The sequence below is a fragment of the Tachyglossus aculeatus genome, chromosome 2 (genome assembly GCF_015852505.1).
Source record: "Tachyglossus aculeatus isolate mTacAcu1 chromosome 2, mTacAcu1.pri, whole genome shotgun sequence".
Classification (NCBI taxonomy): domain Eukaryota; kingdom Metazoa; phylum Chordata; class Mammalia; order Monotremata; family Tachyglossidae; genus Tachyglossus; species Tachyglossus aculeatus.
Genome location: NC_052067.1, coordinates 250,183 through 270,284, shown reverse-complemented (window position 1 = coordinate 270,284; position 20,102 = coordinate 250,183). Strand labels below are relative to the sequence as shown.

The 20,102-nt window shown below is 53.6% G+C and overlaps 1 protein-coding gene across 1 annotated transcript; it reads right to left on the bottom strand.

Moving 5' to 3' along the window:
* Window positions 1-952: 952 nt before the first annotated feature.
* LOC119948132 (pituitary tumor-transforming gene 1 protein-interacting protein-like) lies at window positions 953-19,842 on the bottom strand. Its single transcript, XM_038770040.1, has 7 exons — window positions 19,785-19,842; window positions 17,189-17,241; window positions 14,187-14,295; window positions 11,725-11,833; window positions 10,767-10,832; window positions 5,495-5,541; window positions 953-1,668 (listed from the first exon to the last, which is right to left on the bottom strand). The coding sequence occupies exons 1-7, from the start codon at window positions 19,810-19,812 to the stop codon at window positions 1,619-1,621; spliced, it is 462 nt and encodes a 153-aa protein (XP_038625968.1). The 5' UTR covers window positions 19,813-19,842; the 3' UTR covers window positions 953-1,618.
* Window positions 19,843-20,102: the final 260 nt, after the last annotated feature.

Genomic DNA, 20,102 nt, shown 5'->3' with positions numbered 1-20,102 from the left:
CCAGTGAGAGAAAGCCTTAAGAATTGTGCAGACAGTTTGTGTCTTCCCATCTCCCACATTAGGTCATAAGTCTCTTGGGGGCAGGGGTGGGTGGTCCTGGTCTGGTCGCCTGCTTCCAAATACCCAAAACAGTGCTCTGCAGCACACCAAAGCCGGCACCAACCTCGGATGGGAAGGGAGAGATGGGGAGCAGAAACCCAGTCCAGAGCCCTGCACACCACAGGCACCCAGTGAGTGCCATGCATGATGGCAACACCCGGCCACTCAGCAACCAATTTTCCAAGCACTCGGGATCTCTAGCCAGTCCGGCTACTGGCTTGGGCCAAGCTGGATTGGCCAAGCTGGGTGGGGCCCAGGAGATCTTGTTCCATGGGAACTGAGGACAGCAATCCTCAAGCAGTGGCCTTGCTGTAGAGTGTAACCTTGCAGAGTCTTGACCCTTGGACACCCCGCTGGGCAGCATCAACCCTCCTTCTTGTCCTCAGCTCTATGCCTGGGCCAGCGGAGGGGCAGGGTGACACCAAGCTCACTGTGGGCAGGGAATGTGTGTTATATTGTACTCTCCACTCATTCATACTAAACTCTCCCAAGCACTTAACACAGTACTCTGTACATGGTAAGCTTTCAGTAAGTACAAATGACTGACTCAGGTGGACTGAGCTCCCTACCTGCTCCCATGCCAGAGTCCGTCCCAAACAGGGCCTTGGGGGGGGGGGGGGGCGGGAGAGGGCAGGGTGGTCCTCAGGGCAAAGAACGCTCCCTGCAGGAAAGCAGGAGGGATGGATATAAGGATACCAGGGGTGTGGGGGGCTGGCCTAGTGACCGAATGTTCACTGAAAGCCAAAATGCAGTGGAAATATTGCTACTGTGACTACTTATTCTGAAATAAGTTTTGAACTGAGATACCAGCTTTCCTGGGGCCTCAGGGGGAAGACACAGATCCTGCAGACAACTCTTCAGGGAAAATTAGCTTTATTGTGCAGCAGCTTTTAGTAAAACCAGGTCAAAGGCATTGACGTGAGCATCCAGCTGCAGGGTCAGCATTTCCCACCCCCAACTCCTCGGCAGGGGGACCCCCGAGTTAGCGTTCCGCTTGTCGTCTTTTAGGGCCATACATCCCTCGGAAATGTGATTTGATGAGGGGGCACACACCCTTTGTGAGCAGTGAGTTGGTCTCCCAGTGGTTGGACCCCTGGGCCCCTCAAGAGGGATTTCCCAGAACTGGAGGATGCAGGGAGGAGCAATCTTCTCAGAGCTGGGAAATCTTCCTGATTACCAGCATCTGGATGGTTGGGCTTATTTTGGCAGGAGGTTGTCCTCAGCCCAAACTCAGACTTACACACATGCACACACACATACACACTCTCACTCATTCTCTCCACCCACAGGCAGGATAAAGGAACCCAAACTTTCAGGGACGTGCCAGCCCCGAAACTTGATTTTTAAAATGACCAATTTAAAGTGCCTTATGACACAAGCTCTCTGGGCACCAATCTCCTCCCCACCGGCCCAGTGTGCTGCAGCGGGCCGGTTGCCCAGCCAGAAAGCAGGAGAACGGGGACAGCGGAACGGGATCTGGAACGGGAACGTGAGCTCCCCAGATGGGTCTCCTCCCGGCTTAGTCGTTCTCCAAGCGGCTGTAAGGGTGGTCTGAGTCCTGGAGAAGACCTGGGGGTGCAAGGGAGCACAGTGATCTCACCACCGGTCCCCTGGCTTGCCCCCGTTGAGTTTGTGAGGGGGCTTGGTGCTGCCGGGGCCAGTCCCCGGGGACTGGGTATGCGGGGGGCATGATGCTGTTACTGCCAATCCCCTGGCTCCCCGCACTGGGAGCTCGGAGCCCCGACAGCTGCAGACTGCATCCTCCGACCCCAACAAGCTCCGGGGCCTGGGTGAGACTGGCACCTAGAAAGCTGGGAGGGGGTTCGGGGCCATAATCCCGGGCCCAGGGTTGGGGGATAAGGGGCAGGCCAGGTGGCCACTGAGGTGAAAACAGACTGGGGCCTCCCCACCAGGTGCCCCAGGGCTGGATGCCCAAAACCTTTGGCATGCTCTCAAACACCCCGTGGGAGTCCCTGCACCTTCACCTGGCTTCTTGCCACGATTGCTCTGCCCACCGGGTGCCCCCCAGATGAAAGCCAGGGGAGTGTTACTGTTGCCAGCTCCTCCTGAGAGGGTCACCCTGCTGTGACTTAAGTTCTCCCTAGCAGGCCTGTGGCCCAGAGCCTTGGACATCTGCCCCATCCTCCAGGAGCTGCCAAGCCGGACCTGAGAGCCTTGAGTGAGACAGGTATGTCCATATCTGTAATTTGTTTCTTTATATTAATGCCTGTCTCCTCCTCTAGACTATAACGGAGGGGCAGGGAATGTGTTTGTTACATTGTTATGTTGTACTCTCTCAAGCTCTTAGTACAGTGTTCTGCACACAGTAAGCTCTCTATAAATACAATTGACTGATTGTCAAGGACTCTGCCCCATGCAGCGTGGAAAGAGCATGGGCTAGGGTGTCAGAGGTCGTGGGTTCTAATCCCAGCTCTACCACTTGTCTGCTGTGTGACCTTGGGCAAGTCACTTAACTTTTCTGTGCCTCAGTTCCCTCATCTGTAAAATGAGGACTAAGGCTGTGAGCCCCATATGGGACAACCTGATTACCTTGTATCTACCCCAGCAGTATGCTTGGTACATAGTAAGTGCTTAACAAATACCATCATTATATATCTATGCCAGGGTTTAGTACAGTGCTTGGCACAGCAGGAGTCCTTATAATTAGCACCATTAGGATGATGATGATGATAATGATGACTACAGAACCTCTGTTCTGGCCAGTTCCACCCCTGCTCCAAGCCCATGGGAAAACTCTCCCAGGGGCCACCCTGGCAGGGGGAACGGCTGAAAGCTATTTAGTTGCTCTCACTTATTCTTTGCCAACTAAATGCATGGCACAAGTGCCTCCTTGTCTTCCCAGAAAAATACACAAACCGTGACCCTGTGCTCCTATTGTGTGCTGTCAAGTGCCCTGTCCAGTGCCGGGCAGGCGGCAGGTGCCCTTTCCACTGCTGGGCAGGGGAGCAGGTGCCTCGTACAATGCTGGGCAGATAGCAGGAGCCCTTTACAGCACCGGGCAGATAGCAGGCACTCTGTACAGCACTGAGGAGGTAGCATACACCCCATAAAGCACTGGGCAGGCAGCAGGCACCCCATACAATGCCGGACAGGCAGCAGGTGCCCCATACAGTGCCGTGAAGGTGGCAGGCACCTATACAGCACTGGGCAAGCAGCAGGTGTCCAATACAGTGCTGGGCAGGTGGTAGGTACTATTTTAGCCCCACAAAGAAAGCCCCGGACTGGTGCCTTACAAGAGCCCAGTCTGGTTTCTGGGGTGCTTTGTGGGGTGAGTGGGTGAGCACTTCTAGGCTGTGAACCCGTTGTTGGGTAGGGACCATCTCTGCTGCCGACTTGTACTTCCCAAGTGCTTAGTACTGTGCTCTGCACACAGTAAGTGCTAAATAAATACGACTGAATGAATGAATGAATGAACACCTGTCTCTACAGGCCATGAGGAGGTGGGGGTTCTAGAGGGCAGGAACCCAAACCGGTCTCCCCCAGCTAGAACAGCTCCAAAGGATTTTCCCCAAAAACAAAAACACCTCAGTCCTCCTTGTCACACCCCTAACCGGACAATGCCTGGGCCCAGCTGTGGGGTGGGAGTAGGAGGTGGGTAGGAATAGGGGTGGAGATGCCAAGCAGCATAGCTCAGTGGAAAGAGCCCGGGCTTTGGAGTCAGAGGTCATGGGTTCGAATCCCGGCTCCGCCACACATCTGCTGTGTGACCTTGGGCAAGTCACTTAACTTCTCTGAGCCTCAGTTACCTCATCTGTAAAATGGGGATTAAGACTGTGAGCCCCACGTGGGGCAACCTGATTACCTTGTATCACCCCCAGCGCTTAGAACAGTGCTTTGCACATAGTAAGTGCTTAAAAAATGCCCTCATTATTATTATTATTATTATAACCACTAGACAAGAGGCTCTGGTCCAGCGCGGCTGCACAGCACTGTCATTAGGCAACAAGACGAATCGCAGCACCTTAGCAGCCATGGCAAGGGTGAGGCTAGGCCAAGAGGACAGTTGAGTTAACTACTAGACAAGAGGCTCTGGTCCAGCGTGGCTGCGCAGCACTGTCATTAAGCAACAAGACGAATCGCAGCACCTTAGCAGCCATGGCAAGGGTGAGGCTAGGCCAAGGGGACAGTTGAGTTCTTCTGAGCTCCTTGGGGGTTTTAAGTGGGCTAGGACCCCACTTGACTACTACTGCTTGCTCCCATTCTTGCCCACTCCCCTCCTCTCTCAGGGAAAGGAAAATGCCAGCAATACTCTCCAAACAAAGACAACATCCATGGATGGCTTAAGAACCAGCCTACAGGCTCCCAGAGGACCCTGGGTGGAGGAGAGAGACACTAGTGGCGAATAATAAACACATCATTAGCATTTCAATGGAGAGGAGGGCTGGCAGCTGGTGGGAAAGAGATTTCCTTAAACCCCTGGTCAGAGGGTGGCTGGCACCACTTACCTGTCTCCTGCCACCGGCAGCAGCAGTGTGTTAACAAAGCTCCTGCCACTTTGCTCCCCAACACTGCCTACTTCCTTGCCCCCCCACCCACCCCGGGCAACAGCAGGGTAATAATAATAATAATGATAATAATGGTATTTGTTAAGCGCTTACTTCATGCCAAGCACTGATCTAAGCCCTGTGGTAGATACAAGGTAACCAGGTTGTTCCATGTGGGGCTCAGTCTTAATCCCCATTTTACAGATGGGGTACCTGAGGCACAGGAAAATGACTTGCCGAAAGTCACATAGCTGATAAGTGGCGGAGCCAGGATTAGAACCCACGACCTCTGACTCCCAATCCCGTGCTCTTGCCACAAAGCCCCGCTGCTTCTACATTTTGTCTGAGCCCTAACATTTTGTGACCATTTTCAAATGCGACTCAGAGAGGTTTGATTGGCAGGGATACCCAGATCAGGGGTGGGAGTGAGGCTGTCTGCTACGCTGACCCACAACCACGCAGCCAGATATGACGGGAGTCAGGACAGGAGTCAGGAGGCCTTAAATTCCTAATCTTTCAGTTACTCTGACAGTCAGATCTGAAAGGAGGATGAAAACTGGCAAAAAAATTACTATTAATGGGGTGGTTTTGGTCAGCCCTTGACTCTGAGGAGAGGGTGGTGGTCCTCAGGACATCCTAAAGCCCCCCCCAGCCCATGGCCTCGAGGCTTCAGGCAGCAGGACCCTCCTAAGCCCGTTGGCTAAAGCAGGTCAGCATAAGCACAGTGGGGAAAGGACGGGTCTCCCCGGCCCCCTAGTAGGTGTGAGCCTGTGCTGGGCAGGCAGGGGCCAATGCTAGGTGGGCAGCATCCAGGATGGCAGGGTGGGAGGTGGTACGAGGGGGCGGGGGAAACTCCAGTTAAAACGATCAGTGCCCGGGCTTGGACGTACCATATTTCTTGCGGATCTCATCGTGCTGTTTCTTCCTCTCGTGTTTCCTGGGGAGACAAAGGGGAGGGCCCATCACCTTTGAAGTTTCCCCCATACAAACCCCCAACCATACAACTGGGCCCGGGCCTACACCCTCTGGGCCCAGGCTGGGGCCGGTTGGCCAGCTGTCCATCCGGCCACCCCTCCCACAATCTGATGACCCAAGTCCACGCAGCAGGCAGGAGGTCGTGGGCTCTAATCCCGGCTCCACCACTTGTCTGCTGTGTGACTTGGGCAAGTCACTTTACTTTTCTGGGCCTCAGTTCCCTCATCTGTAAATGAGGATTAAGACTGTGAACCCCACGTGGGACAACCTGATTACCTTGTCTCCCCCCCCAGCGCTTAGAACAGTGCTTGGCACATAGTAAGTGCTTAACAAATACCAACATTATTATTCTGCACGGCTGGAATCGCTGCCTTTGAGCAGCCCGGCTGCTCATCGGGGTCATACTGATGAGCAGAAATACCGGCGAGGCAGGAGGGGCCTTATCAGTCTCCTCCCGGCAGTCCCCGCTGCCAGGGAGTCCATCCCACTGGAAGCACAGCAGAAAAACCCTCCTCTCTACAGCCAACATGTGGCGGGAAATCTTACTCAACTCCACAAATTCACACAAGGAGAAAGATTCCATTTCAGCCTCACTGGTGTATTTTTCAGTTTTGTCCCTGAAACCCAAGTGATGGAATGTACACATTACCCTGGGGAAAAAGTCACTCCAGTTCATGTGTGTTTCTGCGTGTATGTGTGTGGGTATGGAGAGGGGGGAAAGAGGAACCAAGAGCACATGTGTAGAAAATCCCTAATGATTTTAGGGATTGCTGTGTGGGCATGTGTGAGGGACACTGCCTGTTTTAAGGAGTGGTTTATGTGCATAAGGGTGAAGAGCCCTCTTGATTTTAGAGAGCATTTTGTCCACATCTGTGGACAAAGTACCTTGCAGGTTTTAGGAAGGTGACTTAATGAATGCCTTCTCAAAGGTCACCAATGATCTCCTTCTTGAGAAAGCCCATGGGTGGCCTCTACTCTATAGTAATCCTCCTGGATGTCTCAGATGCCTTTGACACTGTCGACCACCCCTTTCTCCTGGAAACATTTTCCAGGCTTGGCTTCCCTGACACCATCCTCTCCTGGTTCTCCTCCTATTTCTCTGACCACTCATTCTCGTTCTCTTTGGCGGACTCTTCTTTTGCCTCCCACCCCCTAACGGTGGGAGTCCCTCAAGGCTCAATTCTAGGTCTTCTTCTATTCCCCATCTACATCCACTCCCTTGGAGAACTCATTTGTTCCCACAGCTTCAACTACAATCTCCATGCAGATGAGTCCCAAATCTACATCTCCAGCCCTGACTTCTCTCCTTTTCCGCAGGATCACATTTCTTTCTGCCTTCAAGATATCTCTACTTGGATGTCTCACCAACACCCCGCACTTAACATGTTCAAAACAGAACATATCTTCCCACCCAAACCCTATCCTCCCCGTGATTTTCCCATCATTGTAGACAGCACCACTATCATCCCTGTCTCACAAGCCCATAACCTTGGTGTTATCCTCGACTCATTTCTTACATTCAACCCACATATTCAATCTGTCACCAAATCCTGTTGGTTCAATCTTCACAACATTGCTAAAATCTGCCCTTCTCCATCCAGACTGCTACCACATTAATCTAAGCACTTATCCTATCCCGTTTTCACAACTGCATCAGCCTCCTTGCTGACCTACTCGCCTCCTCCTGTCTCTCCCCACTCTAGTCCATACTTCACTCTGCCGCCTACTTCATTTTCCCACAAAAACTTTCAGTCCATGCTTCTCCACTCCCAAGAACCTCCACTGGTGCTCATCCACCACCACATCAAACAGAAACTACTAACCATCGGCTTTAAAGCGCTCAAATACCTTGCCCCCTCCTACCTCACCTTGCTACTCTTCTACTATAACCCACCCTGCACACCTCACTCCTCTAATTCCAAACTTCTCACTGTACCTCAATCTCATCTGTCTCACTGCCAGCCTCTAGCCCAAGTCCTGCCTCTGGTCCGGAACGCCCACCCTCCTCATATCCAACAGACAACCCCTCTCCCCAGCTTCAAAGCCTTACTGAAGGCACATCTCTTCCAAAAGGTCTTTTCTGACTAGGCTCTCATTTCCTCTTCTCCCACTCCCGAGTGTGTCACCCTCGCACTTGGATTTGCACCCTTTATTCACCCCTCCCTCAGCCCTACAACCCTTATGTACATATTTAAAATTGATTCATTCATATTAATGTCTAACTCCCGTTCTAGTCTGGAAGCTCACTTTGGGCAGGAAATGTGTCTACCAACTCTGTTATATTACACTCTTGCCAAGTGCTTAGTTTAGTGCTCTGCACACAACAAGCAATCAATAAATGCAATTGACTGAATGCCCACCACATAACATCGGTGTGTGTGTTTGTGTATGTCTGTCTGGGGAGGGAAAGTGTGAAAGCCTGGGTGCCTAAGACTGGTACCCTGCTGCCAGTCCGTGAAGTTTGGAACTTGCCTGCCCCCACAGTGACCAGGAAGACCCTGGGCAGTCAGGGAGGGCCCCTGGGGGGGCTGGGGCCACTGTGCAGTGGATAGTGTGGACGCCCCCAAGACAGGCAGGTGAGGCTTCCTCCCGGGATGGGGGTCAGCCTCTTCTCTGAAAAGCTTGGACTGCTGAACAAAGCCGGAATCCCTCTGGGTGAGGTGCTGCCAGAGGAAGTGACCGGTCAGAGAGGGTAGGGAAATGCGTGCTGTGCTGCCCTCCAAGGGACATGCCAGGAAGACAGTGTGCTCAGCTCCATTCAATGAATAAACATTGATGTGCATATAGCTATAATTCTGTTTATTCTGACGATTTTGACACCTGTCTCCATGTTTTGTTTTGTTGTCTGTCTCCCCTTTCTAGACTGTGAGCCCGTTGTTGGGTAGGGACCGTCTCTATATGTTGCCGACTTGTACTTCCCAAGCGCTTAGTACAGTGCTCTGCATATAGTAAGCGCTCTATAAATACGATTGAATGAATGAATGAATGAATAAACCAAAAGCTGCGATCCCAAGATCGGGAGGGTGGCCCAAACAGTTTGGGGAAATCAAACCACAGACAGGTAATGGGCGCCCTCTGGTGGGACTGGGGGGAACACATGGGGGAAGAGAGAGGGAAAGGAGGTAGGGCGGGAAGGAGTCAGTCCATCGTATTTATTGAGCGCTTACTGTGTGCACAGCACTGTACTAAGCACTTGGGAGAGTACAATATAACAATAAAGACACATTCCCTGCCCACAACAAGCTTACAGTCTAGAGGACGCGCTTACAGTCTAAAAGACGAGGAGGAGGAACAGGAATCAGAGAAACAGTAAAGGCGGCAGAGTGAGAGCTTCCCAGAACCAGTGATCTGCTCCCAAAAGGACTCAGCTTCTCTATTCCCTGCCCCTGCCGTAGTAACACTCACTCATTGTCCTGATTGGGCAGACTTGGTCAGACTTGGCCCGGGCATCTGGCTCACTCACTGTGAATGAGAATGAAGAGCCGGCCCTCAGCACAGAGTGAGCGCTCAGTATATACCACTGACTGACTGACTGACTGGTTAATGATTGACTGGCTCCTGAAAGCCATGTCCCAAGTGAGTGAGCAGGCATCCCCAAGCCCAGGCCTACATCACTCCCAGGCCCCAGTCAGCATCCGAGATAGGGTTTCCCGTTCCCTGACTGAACAGCTCCCTCCCCAAGTCACACTGTTTCCACCGAAAAGCCTCCCTCCTCTCTGCCCCGGGCCAAAGCAGGACTCTGCCCCTTCTCTGCCCTCTCCTAGCCTGACCAGGGCCCTCAGGGTGGTGACTCAAGCCCTCCCTGCCCTCCCTGCCAACCTGGCACCTCCCTGCTTTCTCTCCACAAGGCTCAAAATGACTCCATCCCCCACAGGCCCCTGAAGCACTGAGACGATGGCTTGCCCAGAGTAGGTCAGAATATGCATCCTATTGCCACAGGAACTCTGAGGGATAGGCTCGCCCTAGACCATCAGGTAGGCAGTCAGACAGTCAGTGAACTTTACTGAGCGCCTACTGCATGCACAGCACTGGTCTAAGCACTGGGGAGAGTACAATACCACAGAATTGGTAGACACGGTCCCTGCCCTCATAGAGTTTGACACCTACTGGGGGAAGACAGACACTAAAATAAGTTAGATGGGAGGACGGAGGAGAAAGGGCAGAGAGCTGAATGGTGCTCACGGGGGCCCCAGGGCTGAGGGGTTGAGGGAATAGGGGGCTCGGGGCTGGGGGCAAAGCTTCCCAGAACTCTCAGGCCAAAAAGTCACTCTTCTGAGTCGTTCCAGCCCAGACGGGAAACTCCCCGGCCTCATCAGAGACCTGGAGTGAGCAAGGTTGAGAATTCGGCCGAGTTAGCCCCTTTGGGGCACAGGGTACCAGCACCTGACAGAAATGGTCAGAAAGCCCAGAACAAGCTCCCAGCCCTCTCCTGGATGTGGGCCCAAGGGCCACAGGAAGGGGGGAATAAGGAGGGCTGCAAGGGAAGAAGGGAGGAGGGCAGAACGGATGGAGGAAGAGAGGAGGTTCAGTAGGGTTTTAAAGGAAATGTGGTGACACAGTTTGGCAAAGTGGAGGACACAGGGGTGCCCTACAATGGGGAAGGGATAGAATGGCCACCCAAAATGCAGATTCTGGGCAAAATGGCCACTACTTTTCTGTCTCAGAGAAAGAAATATGTCCAAGGTCAAAGAACAGAGATTGTCAAAGAAATGTGTCAGGGTAGGGATCAAAGGTTGCCAGGTCGGCTGTTTCAGTGGCCAGTCCACATGGAAGGGGTGCAGACCTGGACCCACAGAGAAGAGTTAAGGACCCTGAAAACTGTCATATCATATCAGGCCTCAGTTGGTCAAAATGACTGCCTGTGTGGTAGCAGTAAGGTGTGAGGAAGGGGCTTGAGGGGCACCTGGTGTGATGATGGGGCTGGGGTGTTCTGAACGACATCTGAGGGGGCTCTAACGAGACCAACTGTCAACTTCCCTCAGGTCAACTTGCAGGCCGGGAGGAATGGAGAGGAATGGAACACACACAGGCAGACAGATGATCAGGATGCGCCAACTGGAGAATTCCCCCACTGGAGCAGGGCCCCCTGGCTCCACGTTAGACAGCCCCTTCCTCCAAAACACTTTGCGCATACCTACTCTGCAATCCGAATGAGGGCGAGGGGCACTGCAGAGTTTCAGATCTTACCGCTGAAGGGACTGCATTCTTCGCTCCTCTCGCTGTCTGACCAGTCTGTCTTCGTCGTCATCCAGCCTGGGGAGAGAAGTGAGAACCCAGCTCACTCCAGCCTCCAGAGCCACACAGGAAGCCCTGTACGGGGCGTGGAGGGAACGGACGAGGGGAGCTGGGATTGGCTGGAGCCCTGAGGCTCGGCCAGGGGAGCGGCCAGCAAGTCCCCGGGGGGAGCGGTGGACTGGAAGTCCCTGGGTTCAACAAACTGGGGACTGGAAAACAAGGTTCTCTGCAGACCTAGATTAAAAATCCTGTGATGCAACTACAGCTGGTGAAAATATTATTTATCTGGTTCGATCCAAAGAGAAGGTCTGAGTGGTCCCTAAATGGCAAACCTGCAAATTCAAACTCACTCTCACGGGGTTGGTGAGGAAAGACGGGATAGGACGACTCGCCACTCTGAACTTCGACAGACAATCCATGGAGAGGCGAGACTGCCTAGCTGCACCCAGATGATGCCCGAGTCTTCTGGGGTCCCAAATCTAAGAGCTTCAGGACAGACTCTGGTATGGACTCCCAGAAGTCCCTTCACAGCTGGAAGGAGCTGTGGGCACTAGGCACTGGGACTGTCCTGGGCTCCCCACCTGAAAGACAGATTGGACAAGCCCCGGTTCTACCCAGCCTCTTCAGCCACACATACCCATGGGTGAGCTTAACCAACAGGGATGTCTTCCTCAGGGACAGAGATCATGCATGCACAAGCAATTGAGGGTATTTACTGAGTGTTTAGAGCACTGTACTGAGTGCTTGGGAGAGAAGACAATAGAGTGGGTAGACACAATCCCTGCCCTCAAGGATCTTTGCACCTTGTCCAAGAGACTGACGTTAAAATAAGTTGCAACAGAGTACGAGGATGAGTCCAAATGTGTCGAGGGGCTGGCTCAGCCAGTTGGCAGCGAGAGACAGGACTCACCTCCTTGCCCGCTTTCTGCAGTAGCAGCAGTAGCAGCAACATATGGTCACGGACAACAGAAGGATCCCCACGATCACAGACATGGCAATGACCAGTGCTTCCAGGTTGACTGCAAAATAGCCAAGTGCACTTCCTTCAGAATGTCAGCTCATCTTCCCTGGTGACCCATGGTTCCTTTCCACTCCTCCTCACTCCATCCCCAAGCTCAGGGAATTCCTGAACCCCTCGCAGGCATTCAGCTCTTACCTTCAAACAAGAGCAAAATCCTACTGACTCTTCCTACACGGCTCCCATTTCCAAATGCCTGCCCACCAGGACCCAAACGCTGGTCATAACATGATCCCACTGCTGTATCAGTCCCCTTGTTGTTGCTCAGACTGTCATTCAGCACACATTGCTCCACACCCTTCACTCTCTACCCTCCGCCCACCCCCAGCTCACCTCCCCAAACTGCCCTCTTGCCTCTCCAGCCCACCACCCCACCACCCGGAACTCCCTTCCTTCCTGACCAAATCTATCTGACTTCAAAATCCCACCTCCTTCAGGAACCCCCACCCTGATTAATTCCCTACAACCTCATCGTTTCAACCCAACACCCACTCTCAGTATCCCTGGGCTACTCCTGCCTTCGAAACTCATGAATGTGTATTTATTTGATCATAGGCAGCTTGGCCCAGTAGGAAAACATAGGCCTAGGAGTCAGGAGATCCAGGTTCTAGGCCCAACTTTGCAATTTCACTGCTGGGTGACCTTGGGAAAGTCACTTTACCTCTCTGGACCTCAAGTCACCCCCTGTAAAAGGGGGACAAGATACCTCTTCTCAATACATCAATTAGAATTAATCACTGAGCCCTTACACTGGGGAAAGGACTTACTAAGAATGTGAGAGAATATAAAATGAGAAGTAAAAATGATTCCTGCCTTTGAGAAGCTTACAATTTGGCCATGGAAGACAGATGTTAAAATCACTTACAGGTGGAAGAAAGCAACAGAATATAAAGATATGTACATAAGGGCAATGACTGAGGTGGGAGGGGATGCCTAGGGGAGGTGGAAGTGCCGAAGTGGCAGTGAGGGTGATAGCAGACTAATAAGTGAAGGCCGCCTGGAAACGTGATTTCAAAAGGGTTCTGAAGGTGAGGAGAGCAGTTATCTGCCAGATTTGAGGGGGAAGCATATGAGCATGAGGGAGATGGTGGGAGAGATGACAATGAAGCCCAGTAGGAGGAACAAAGTTTGCGAGTTGGGATGTGGCAGCAGGACCTCGAGGATGACTGTGAGGGAGAGAGGTTTCTGCAGATCGGGGAGACAAGCACAAGATGATGTTTCAAAAAAATTGCCGAGTGAGGTATGGGCAGAAGAATGTCGAGGCTGGAGGCACAGAGATGGTGTGTGAGAAGGCTGATGCAGTAGTGGAGTCAGATATGTCATGTGCTAGGAACCAATATGGTGGCAGTTTGGATGGTGAGGAAGGAGTGGATTCTAGAGATGTGAAGAGAGAACCCACAGGATTTAGTGATTGACTGAATACTTGGCAGGGATAGGGGAAGGGGAAGAATGTGGGGAGAGAAAGAGAAAGCGAGAGAGAGAGACAGGAGTCAAGGATAATGCTGAGGTGTTGTCAACTGGGATGGGAAAGCTAGATGCAAGAGAGGATTTGGGAGGGGAAGAGGAGGAATTCGATATTGGACCTGTTCAGTTTGAGGTGCTGGCGGCCATCCGTGAAGAAGAGATGTCCTGGAGGCAGGAGGAAATACAAAGAAGATTGCAGAGACTAGGTCAGAAAGACCAAGGTGCAATAGTGTTTCCAGCACAAGGGGCTGGTCCACCATGTCAGAGGTAGCTGAGAGGTCAAGGAGCGGATACCCTTAGATTTGGCCAAGAGGAGGTCAGTTTCGGTGGAGCAGAGGCTGCGGAAGCTGAATTGCAGAGGGACAAAGAAGGGCTGGGGAAAGTGGAGGACAGGAATGGGGAAAGGGATATGGACTGATATCTGGATGACACAGTGGGATGATGGGAGATATTGAAAGCAGAGAGAAAGGAGCCAGCAGAAAGAAAGTGGAAGAAGAGGGCAGGCAGTCAGGGAGGGAAAAGGAATGGACACAAGGGCTTTAACAAAGGCAAAGGCATGGGCCTGCAGGGGCTCAGAACATTGACTCCGGGAACTGTGGGAATTCATTCAATCATATTTATTAAGCACTTACTGTATGCAGAGCACTGTACTAAGTGCTTAACACTGTACTAATCTACAGTTGAATCCAGAAAGAGGAGCGTCTCTGCTTCTGTGGGGCATAGTAGTGGGAAGCAGCTGCCGGCCAGAGTGAGCCGGCCCTGCTGTGCCCTGACGTGCCCCAGTGTGCCCTGGTGTGGTGGCCCTGGCATGCCAGCCCCGATGTGCCAATCCCAAAGTGCCCCAATGTGCCAGCCCCAACATGCCGGCTGAAGAACAGACGAGAACTCACTCCAGCAGGCGGCCCAGCGAGTGTCCGCCAGCGGACACAAGGACGAGGAAGGGAGGAGGCTGCTGACGGGGTAATCCAGGCAGGTCTCCTTGGTGCTGCACCACAGGCACTGTGGAGAGGAAACAAACACACACACACACATACACACACCGTCATCACAGTGAGGCCAGAATGAACACTCAACGCTTGTCGGTACCATAGACATAAATACACGCACACACACACAAATACACCCCGCCGTCACTGCAAGGCTAGAATGAACACACAACACTTGCCATTACCAAAAACACACACATACACACCACGATCTCTGCAAGGTCAAAATAAACACACAACCCTCACCATTACCATAGACACACACACACACACACACGCAAGTGCACATACATACATTGCCATCACTGAGAGGCCAGAATGAACACAGACATCCTTTGCTGTCACCACGGACACCTGCCCCTTCCCCCTCACCCCCTCCACTGTCCAGTCCAAGTGAAGCTTTGCGTGAGGACAGCCCAGAAGCAATACTGGCTCCACTGGGGGTGAGGGAGACCAGCAGTGACTCCACTTCCCTTTTGGTGGGGTTTTTTCCATGCTCACAAGGGGCAGGCAGCTCTAGCCCATGGAGCTTCACTCTCCCGGTTCGAGGAGCCGATCGTACCGATAACCCCAACCCATCTATCCACCCCCGTGCCCCGCTGTCCGCAACTTCCCTGCCCTCTTGGCTCTGGCCACAGCTTGTTGTGGGGGGATGCGGCTCTAGGCTCCCGCTGGCTAAGGGCCGCCCAGTGTATCATGTTGGCCGGAGGGCCCTACTGTAAACAACCCAACCCCTGCGACACTCATTCTGTCCACAAACAGGCTGATCACAACAGTCCCCTCGCCAGCAGTCACCGGGGGGGCAGGGGGCAGGGAGCAGACCCTGAGGGGACAAAGAGGATCCTGAGACTGGGGCCTCTAGGGCAGGGTGTCACCCGAGGGCATCTAGTGTGGCTATAGACTTCCCTCTAGACTGTAAACTCGCTATGGGCAGAGAATGTGTCTACTGTTATACTGTACTCTCCCAAGCACTTAGTAGAGCGCTCTGCACATGGTAAGTGCCCAAAAAATACAAATGACTGACTGCTCCTTGGTACCTGGTTTACAGATCTAGAATCTGCTCTTTCCTCTCTATCCAAATAGCTAGCATGATAATCCAAGCATGGGTCATTCCCACCTTGGTCACTGCATCAGTCTCCAAACTGACCTCCCTGCCTCCTATCTTTTCCCAGTCCAATCCATACTTCACTCTGCTGCCTGGGTCATTTTCCTAAAAACACGTTCAGCCCACATCTCCACACTCCTCAAAAGCCTCCAGTGGTTGCCCATCCACTTCTGCATCAAACAGAAATTCCTTACCATCAGCTTTAAAGCACTCAATCAGCTCACCCTCTCCTACCGTAGCTTGCTGATCTCCTACTACAACCAAGCCCACACACTCTGCTCTTCTAATGTCAACGTTCTCACTGTACCTCGATCTCATCTATCTCACCACTGACTCCTTGCCCACATCCTCCCTCAGGCCTGGAAGTCCCACCCCCTTCATATATAAAAGACCACCACTTCTTCCACCTTCAAAGCCTTATTAACATCACATCTCCTCCAAGAAGACTTCTCTAACTTAAGCCTTGACTTCCCCTACTCCCTCTTCCTTTTGTGTCACCTATACACTTGGATCTAAGTTCTTGCCCCGCAGAACTTTCATAAACCTCCTTAATTTATTTTCATATCTGCCTTGCTGTCTAGGCTTTAAGGTCCTCATGGGCAGGGATTGCAGCTACCAACTCTGATACGCTGTACTCTTCCAAGCACTTGGTGCAGTGCCCTGCCCACAGTAAAGGCTCAATAAATACCACTGATTGATTGACCAGACCCTCTGCCCCTGCCCAGGAGAGCACCCTCCCCTACCCCAGCACTTCTCGATTGATTCTCCAAGTATCCTTCTTATTCATTTTTGCATCTTTCCAAACTCTGACCAATTCTTACCAATTGTATTTGGTTTTTTTCCTGCTTCCATGGTTTGTTAATAACTAAAACCCTCTGCACTGCCCCAGACATTCCTTGTACCAATCCCTCACCACAGTCCTGCCCCACTCCCCAATGGAACAAAGGATTCTAGTATGGAAGTGGGGGTGGGGGGGATGATGGAGGAGGTGACGGAGGGGGAGATGATGGAGGTGGTGGGGGTTGTGGGGGAGGGGTTGGGAAACTAGCTGGCATTGGGGGAAAGTCACCAGTAGTCAGGGTTGGGGACTGAACCCATTGAGGCCTTCGAAAAGTGAGTAAATTATCACAGGACGTAGGAAATCCAAACCATCAATGCAGCAGTAAATAGAGGCCAAAGAAGGAAATCTCTGAATCCCACGAGATGTTCCATTCTCTTTGAAAATGTGTGCTGGATGTTTATATTCTAGGGAAGCATGGGTTCAGAGGAAATGAGCACATAAATTGAATCCCACTTTCTGTTCAGTGCTGCCAAACAGCCTTACTGTTTGGTCTCATTCTTTCCTCTTTTTCTCATCTCAGAAGTGGGCAGTGAAGCACAGGGATGGAGGGGGCAGTGGGGAGAAGGAGAGGGAGCCCTGCTCAAAAATGGAAGAGGATGACATTTACCCTGTTCTTCCCCCTGCCTTCAATCTTTGTAAATTCAGTCTGTCCACCTTCTCCTCCATTAGACAGTGAGCTCTGTCTTGTCTTGGTTCGGCTTTACTAGCCTCATCAGTCAATGGTATTTACTGAGCGCTCGCTGTGCCCAAGGCACTGTCCCAAACACTGGGGAGAGTATACCAGAGATTAAGTTGACGTGATCCCTGCCCTCAAGGAGCTGACACTCTAAGCCCTAGTGGTCAGTACGGTTCTTTGCCCTCAACAAGTACTGCTTACTGACGGGTTAATGATGAACCACTGTGCCTGTTGTGAAACAATCGTGTTGAAAAACAGCTTGCTGCAAACAAAAGGTAACTTACGGAGATGTTTCTTAGACAGTCTTCACAGGACATCTTGGAGAACTCGGCACAAGCTACAAAAAAACACAGGACCCGGCCTGACCCCCAGTATCAGCACAACTCACCCCCTACTGGGTCCTTCCCAGCTAGGCAAAGCCCCTAGGGACATCGGCTAGACCTGGGTTCCGGACACTAGCCACACCAAGGCTTCAGGAGCCTGCCAGGCCAGGGCTCCAAACCCTGGCCACACCAGGGCTCCGCAAGGGACGGTGGCCTGAGGCCGCCAGTCACCCACTGGAAAGGGATGTGGGAGAGACGGCTGAAGTACCCAGAATGTTGAGCAGGTGGACAGGGTGACCATGGGATGGCTTTGGCCAAATCCTCTTGCATCGGAAGAGTGACTGAGGCCAGGGCCCCCGCGGTTCGTGGGGAAGTCTGAAGTTAGGACTCTCATGCCACACCTGCTCACCGGGAAATTAAGGAAGAGGGACCATAGGGCTGTGGGATGCCAGGCGTATGACCACTCTGACCACACCACTATGTCACACAGATGTCAGGGCTCACCACATCAGCAGCCACAGCGTCCCCCTGGGGGGAACTCCAGCCCCCCAGTCCTCAGGCCCCCAGGGCAGCCCTCGGCTGTGTTCTCTTTGCCCCCAACGGGTCAACTGACCCCTGTGTGGCTCTGCCTGCACCTGGTGCTGGGAAGCTGGTGCCCACCTTCCTGTCAGAAGTGGGTCTGACCGGGCGCCAGGCTCCCATGCCTATGGGTAGCGTGGGGGTTATCCGGTGCGGTGCCAAGTCGGAAGATACAGGCGTGGTCATAAGTGTTGTGAATGTGCATGTGGCCCCAGCTCCATACCCCACAGGGACCGGCAGTCCTGGGGACCCCCCCGCACGCCGATGAAGAACCCTGCATCGTGGGGTCTGGGGGAAGGGAGGGGAGAGGCAGGAGTGACCTTGGGTGCGGGCAAGGGGCCGGTCTTCTTTCCTTGTCTGTGCCCTGCCTCCCTTGGCCCCCCGTGTACTGCCCGGTCCCCAGGGGAGCGGGAGGTGAGGCAGGAGGAGAGCAACCGGGTGGGAGGGGGGGGTTGGGGGAAGGGGGTCGGTGCGGCTCTGGGTCAGGCCGCGGGAACCCTGCCCAAGCGGTTCTGGCGGCCCCGGAATCCGGTTAAATCCAGTCCGACCCAGCGCTCGGCCCAGTGCTGTGCACACACTGAACCCTCAATAAATACCACCGGCTGATGGAGTCTCGGCCCTCCCTCTCCCCGGCCCCCCCAGCCCCTTCCTAACCAGGAGCACCGTGGATCAGTCAGCCCCAATCTCCGGAGAGGGGCGGGAAGAGGAGAGAAGGGAGAAGGGGAGAAGGAGGGGGGAGGAGAAGGGGAGAAGAGGAGAAAGAAAGAAATGATGGCATTTGTTAAGTGCTTACTATGTGCAAAGCGCTGTTCTAAGTGCTGGGGAGGGGACACAAGGTAATGAGGTTGTCCCATGTGGGGCTCACAGTCTTAATCCCCATTTCACAGATGAAGTAACTGAGGCTCAGAGAAGTTAAGTGACTTACCCAAGGTCACACAGCAGACATGTGGTGGGGTCAGGATTCGAACCCATGACCTCTGACTCCAAAGCCCGTGCTCTTTCCACTAAGCCACGCTGCTTCCCATTGTTGGGTATATGTTGCCAACTTGCACTTCCCAAGCGCTTAGTACAGTGCTCTGCACACAGTAAGCGCTCAATAAATATGATTGATTGATTGAGAAGAAGGGAGCGGGGAGAAGTGGAGAAGAAGAAGAGGAGGGGAGGCTCTCTCCTTCTCCAGCCCAGCCCGCACCCTCCGCTCCCCTGCCACTAATCTCACCGTTAGGCCTCGTTCTCGCCTGTCTTGCCATCGACCCCCGGCCCACGTCCTCCCCCGGGCCCGGAATGCCCTCCCTCCGCCCATCCGCCAAGCTAGCTCTCTTCCTCCCTTCAAGGCCCTACTGAGAGCTCACCTCCTCCACGAGGCCTTCCCAGACTGAGCCCCTTCCTCTCCCCTTCGTCCTCCTCTCCACCCCCCCATCTTACCTCCTTCCCTTCCCCACAGCACCTGTATATACGTTTGTACATATTTATTACTCTATTTAACTTGTACATATCTATTCTATTTATTTTATTTTGTTAGTATGTTTGGTTTTGTTCTCTGTCTCCCCCTTTTAGACTGTGAGCCCACCGTTGGGTAGGGACTGTCTCTATATGTTGCCAACTTGTACTTCCCAAGCGCTTACTACAGTGCTCTGCACACAGTAATTGCTCAATAAATACGATTGATTGATTGATTGAGGGGAGAAGGGGAAGTGTGGAGGAGTGGAGGAGAAGGGGAGAAGTGGGGGCGGGGGGGAGAGGAAGGAGAGGCACGGGCCCGACTTGGCTTCATTTTCCTTGTTGGAGTCCGGGCCGCTTGGGTGCTTCCTCCCCGATCCCGGCGCCGCGGGGGCGGGAAGTGTGTGTGTGCGTGTGTGTGTGTGTGTGTGTGTGTGTGTGTGTGTGTGTGATGGGGGGGCATCGGGAAGACGGGGTGGGAGAGTTGGTCCGGGCGGAGGCGGCCGGGTCGGGCCCGGGCCCTGGGGCCCCTTCCTACCTGGGGCCGGGGCAGCGGTGGCGCCCATGGTGGGGGCGGAGGGCGGAGGGCGGAGGGAGGGACGGAGGGGGCGCCCCGCACGGGTCGGAGCGGCGGCAGGAGGAGGGGCAGGGGCGGCAGGAGGAGAGCAGGAGGAGGCCGGACGCCGCCCTCCGGGGCCCAGCACTGGTGCAGCCCTTCGTCCGCCGGGGCCCGGCCCAGCTCGGCCCGCCCCGCCGTCGCTCCGGCGCTCCGGGCGCCCCCTCGCTGTGCGCAGTCGCAGCGTGCGCGCCCCCTGGCGGACAGGGGACACCCCGCCCAGCCCGCCCCCTCCGCTCC

Excerpts from the sequence above, each read along its gene's own strand:
- LOC119948132 (XM_038770040.1), bottom strand. The coding sequence starts at position 19,812 with ATGGGCGCCACCGCTGCCCCGGCCCCAG. Across the intron at positions 5,542-10,766 it reads AGAATGCAGTCCCTTCAGCG|GAAACACGAGAGGAAGAAAC; the intron begins GTAAGATCTGAA and ends TTGTCTCCCCAG. Across the intron at positions 1,669-5,494 it reads TGAGATCCGCAAGAAATATG|GTCTTCTCCAGGACTCAGAC; the intron begins GTACGTCCAAGC and ends TTGCACCCCCAG.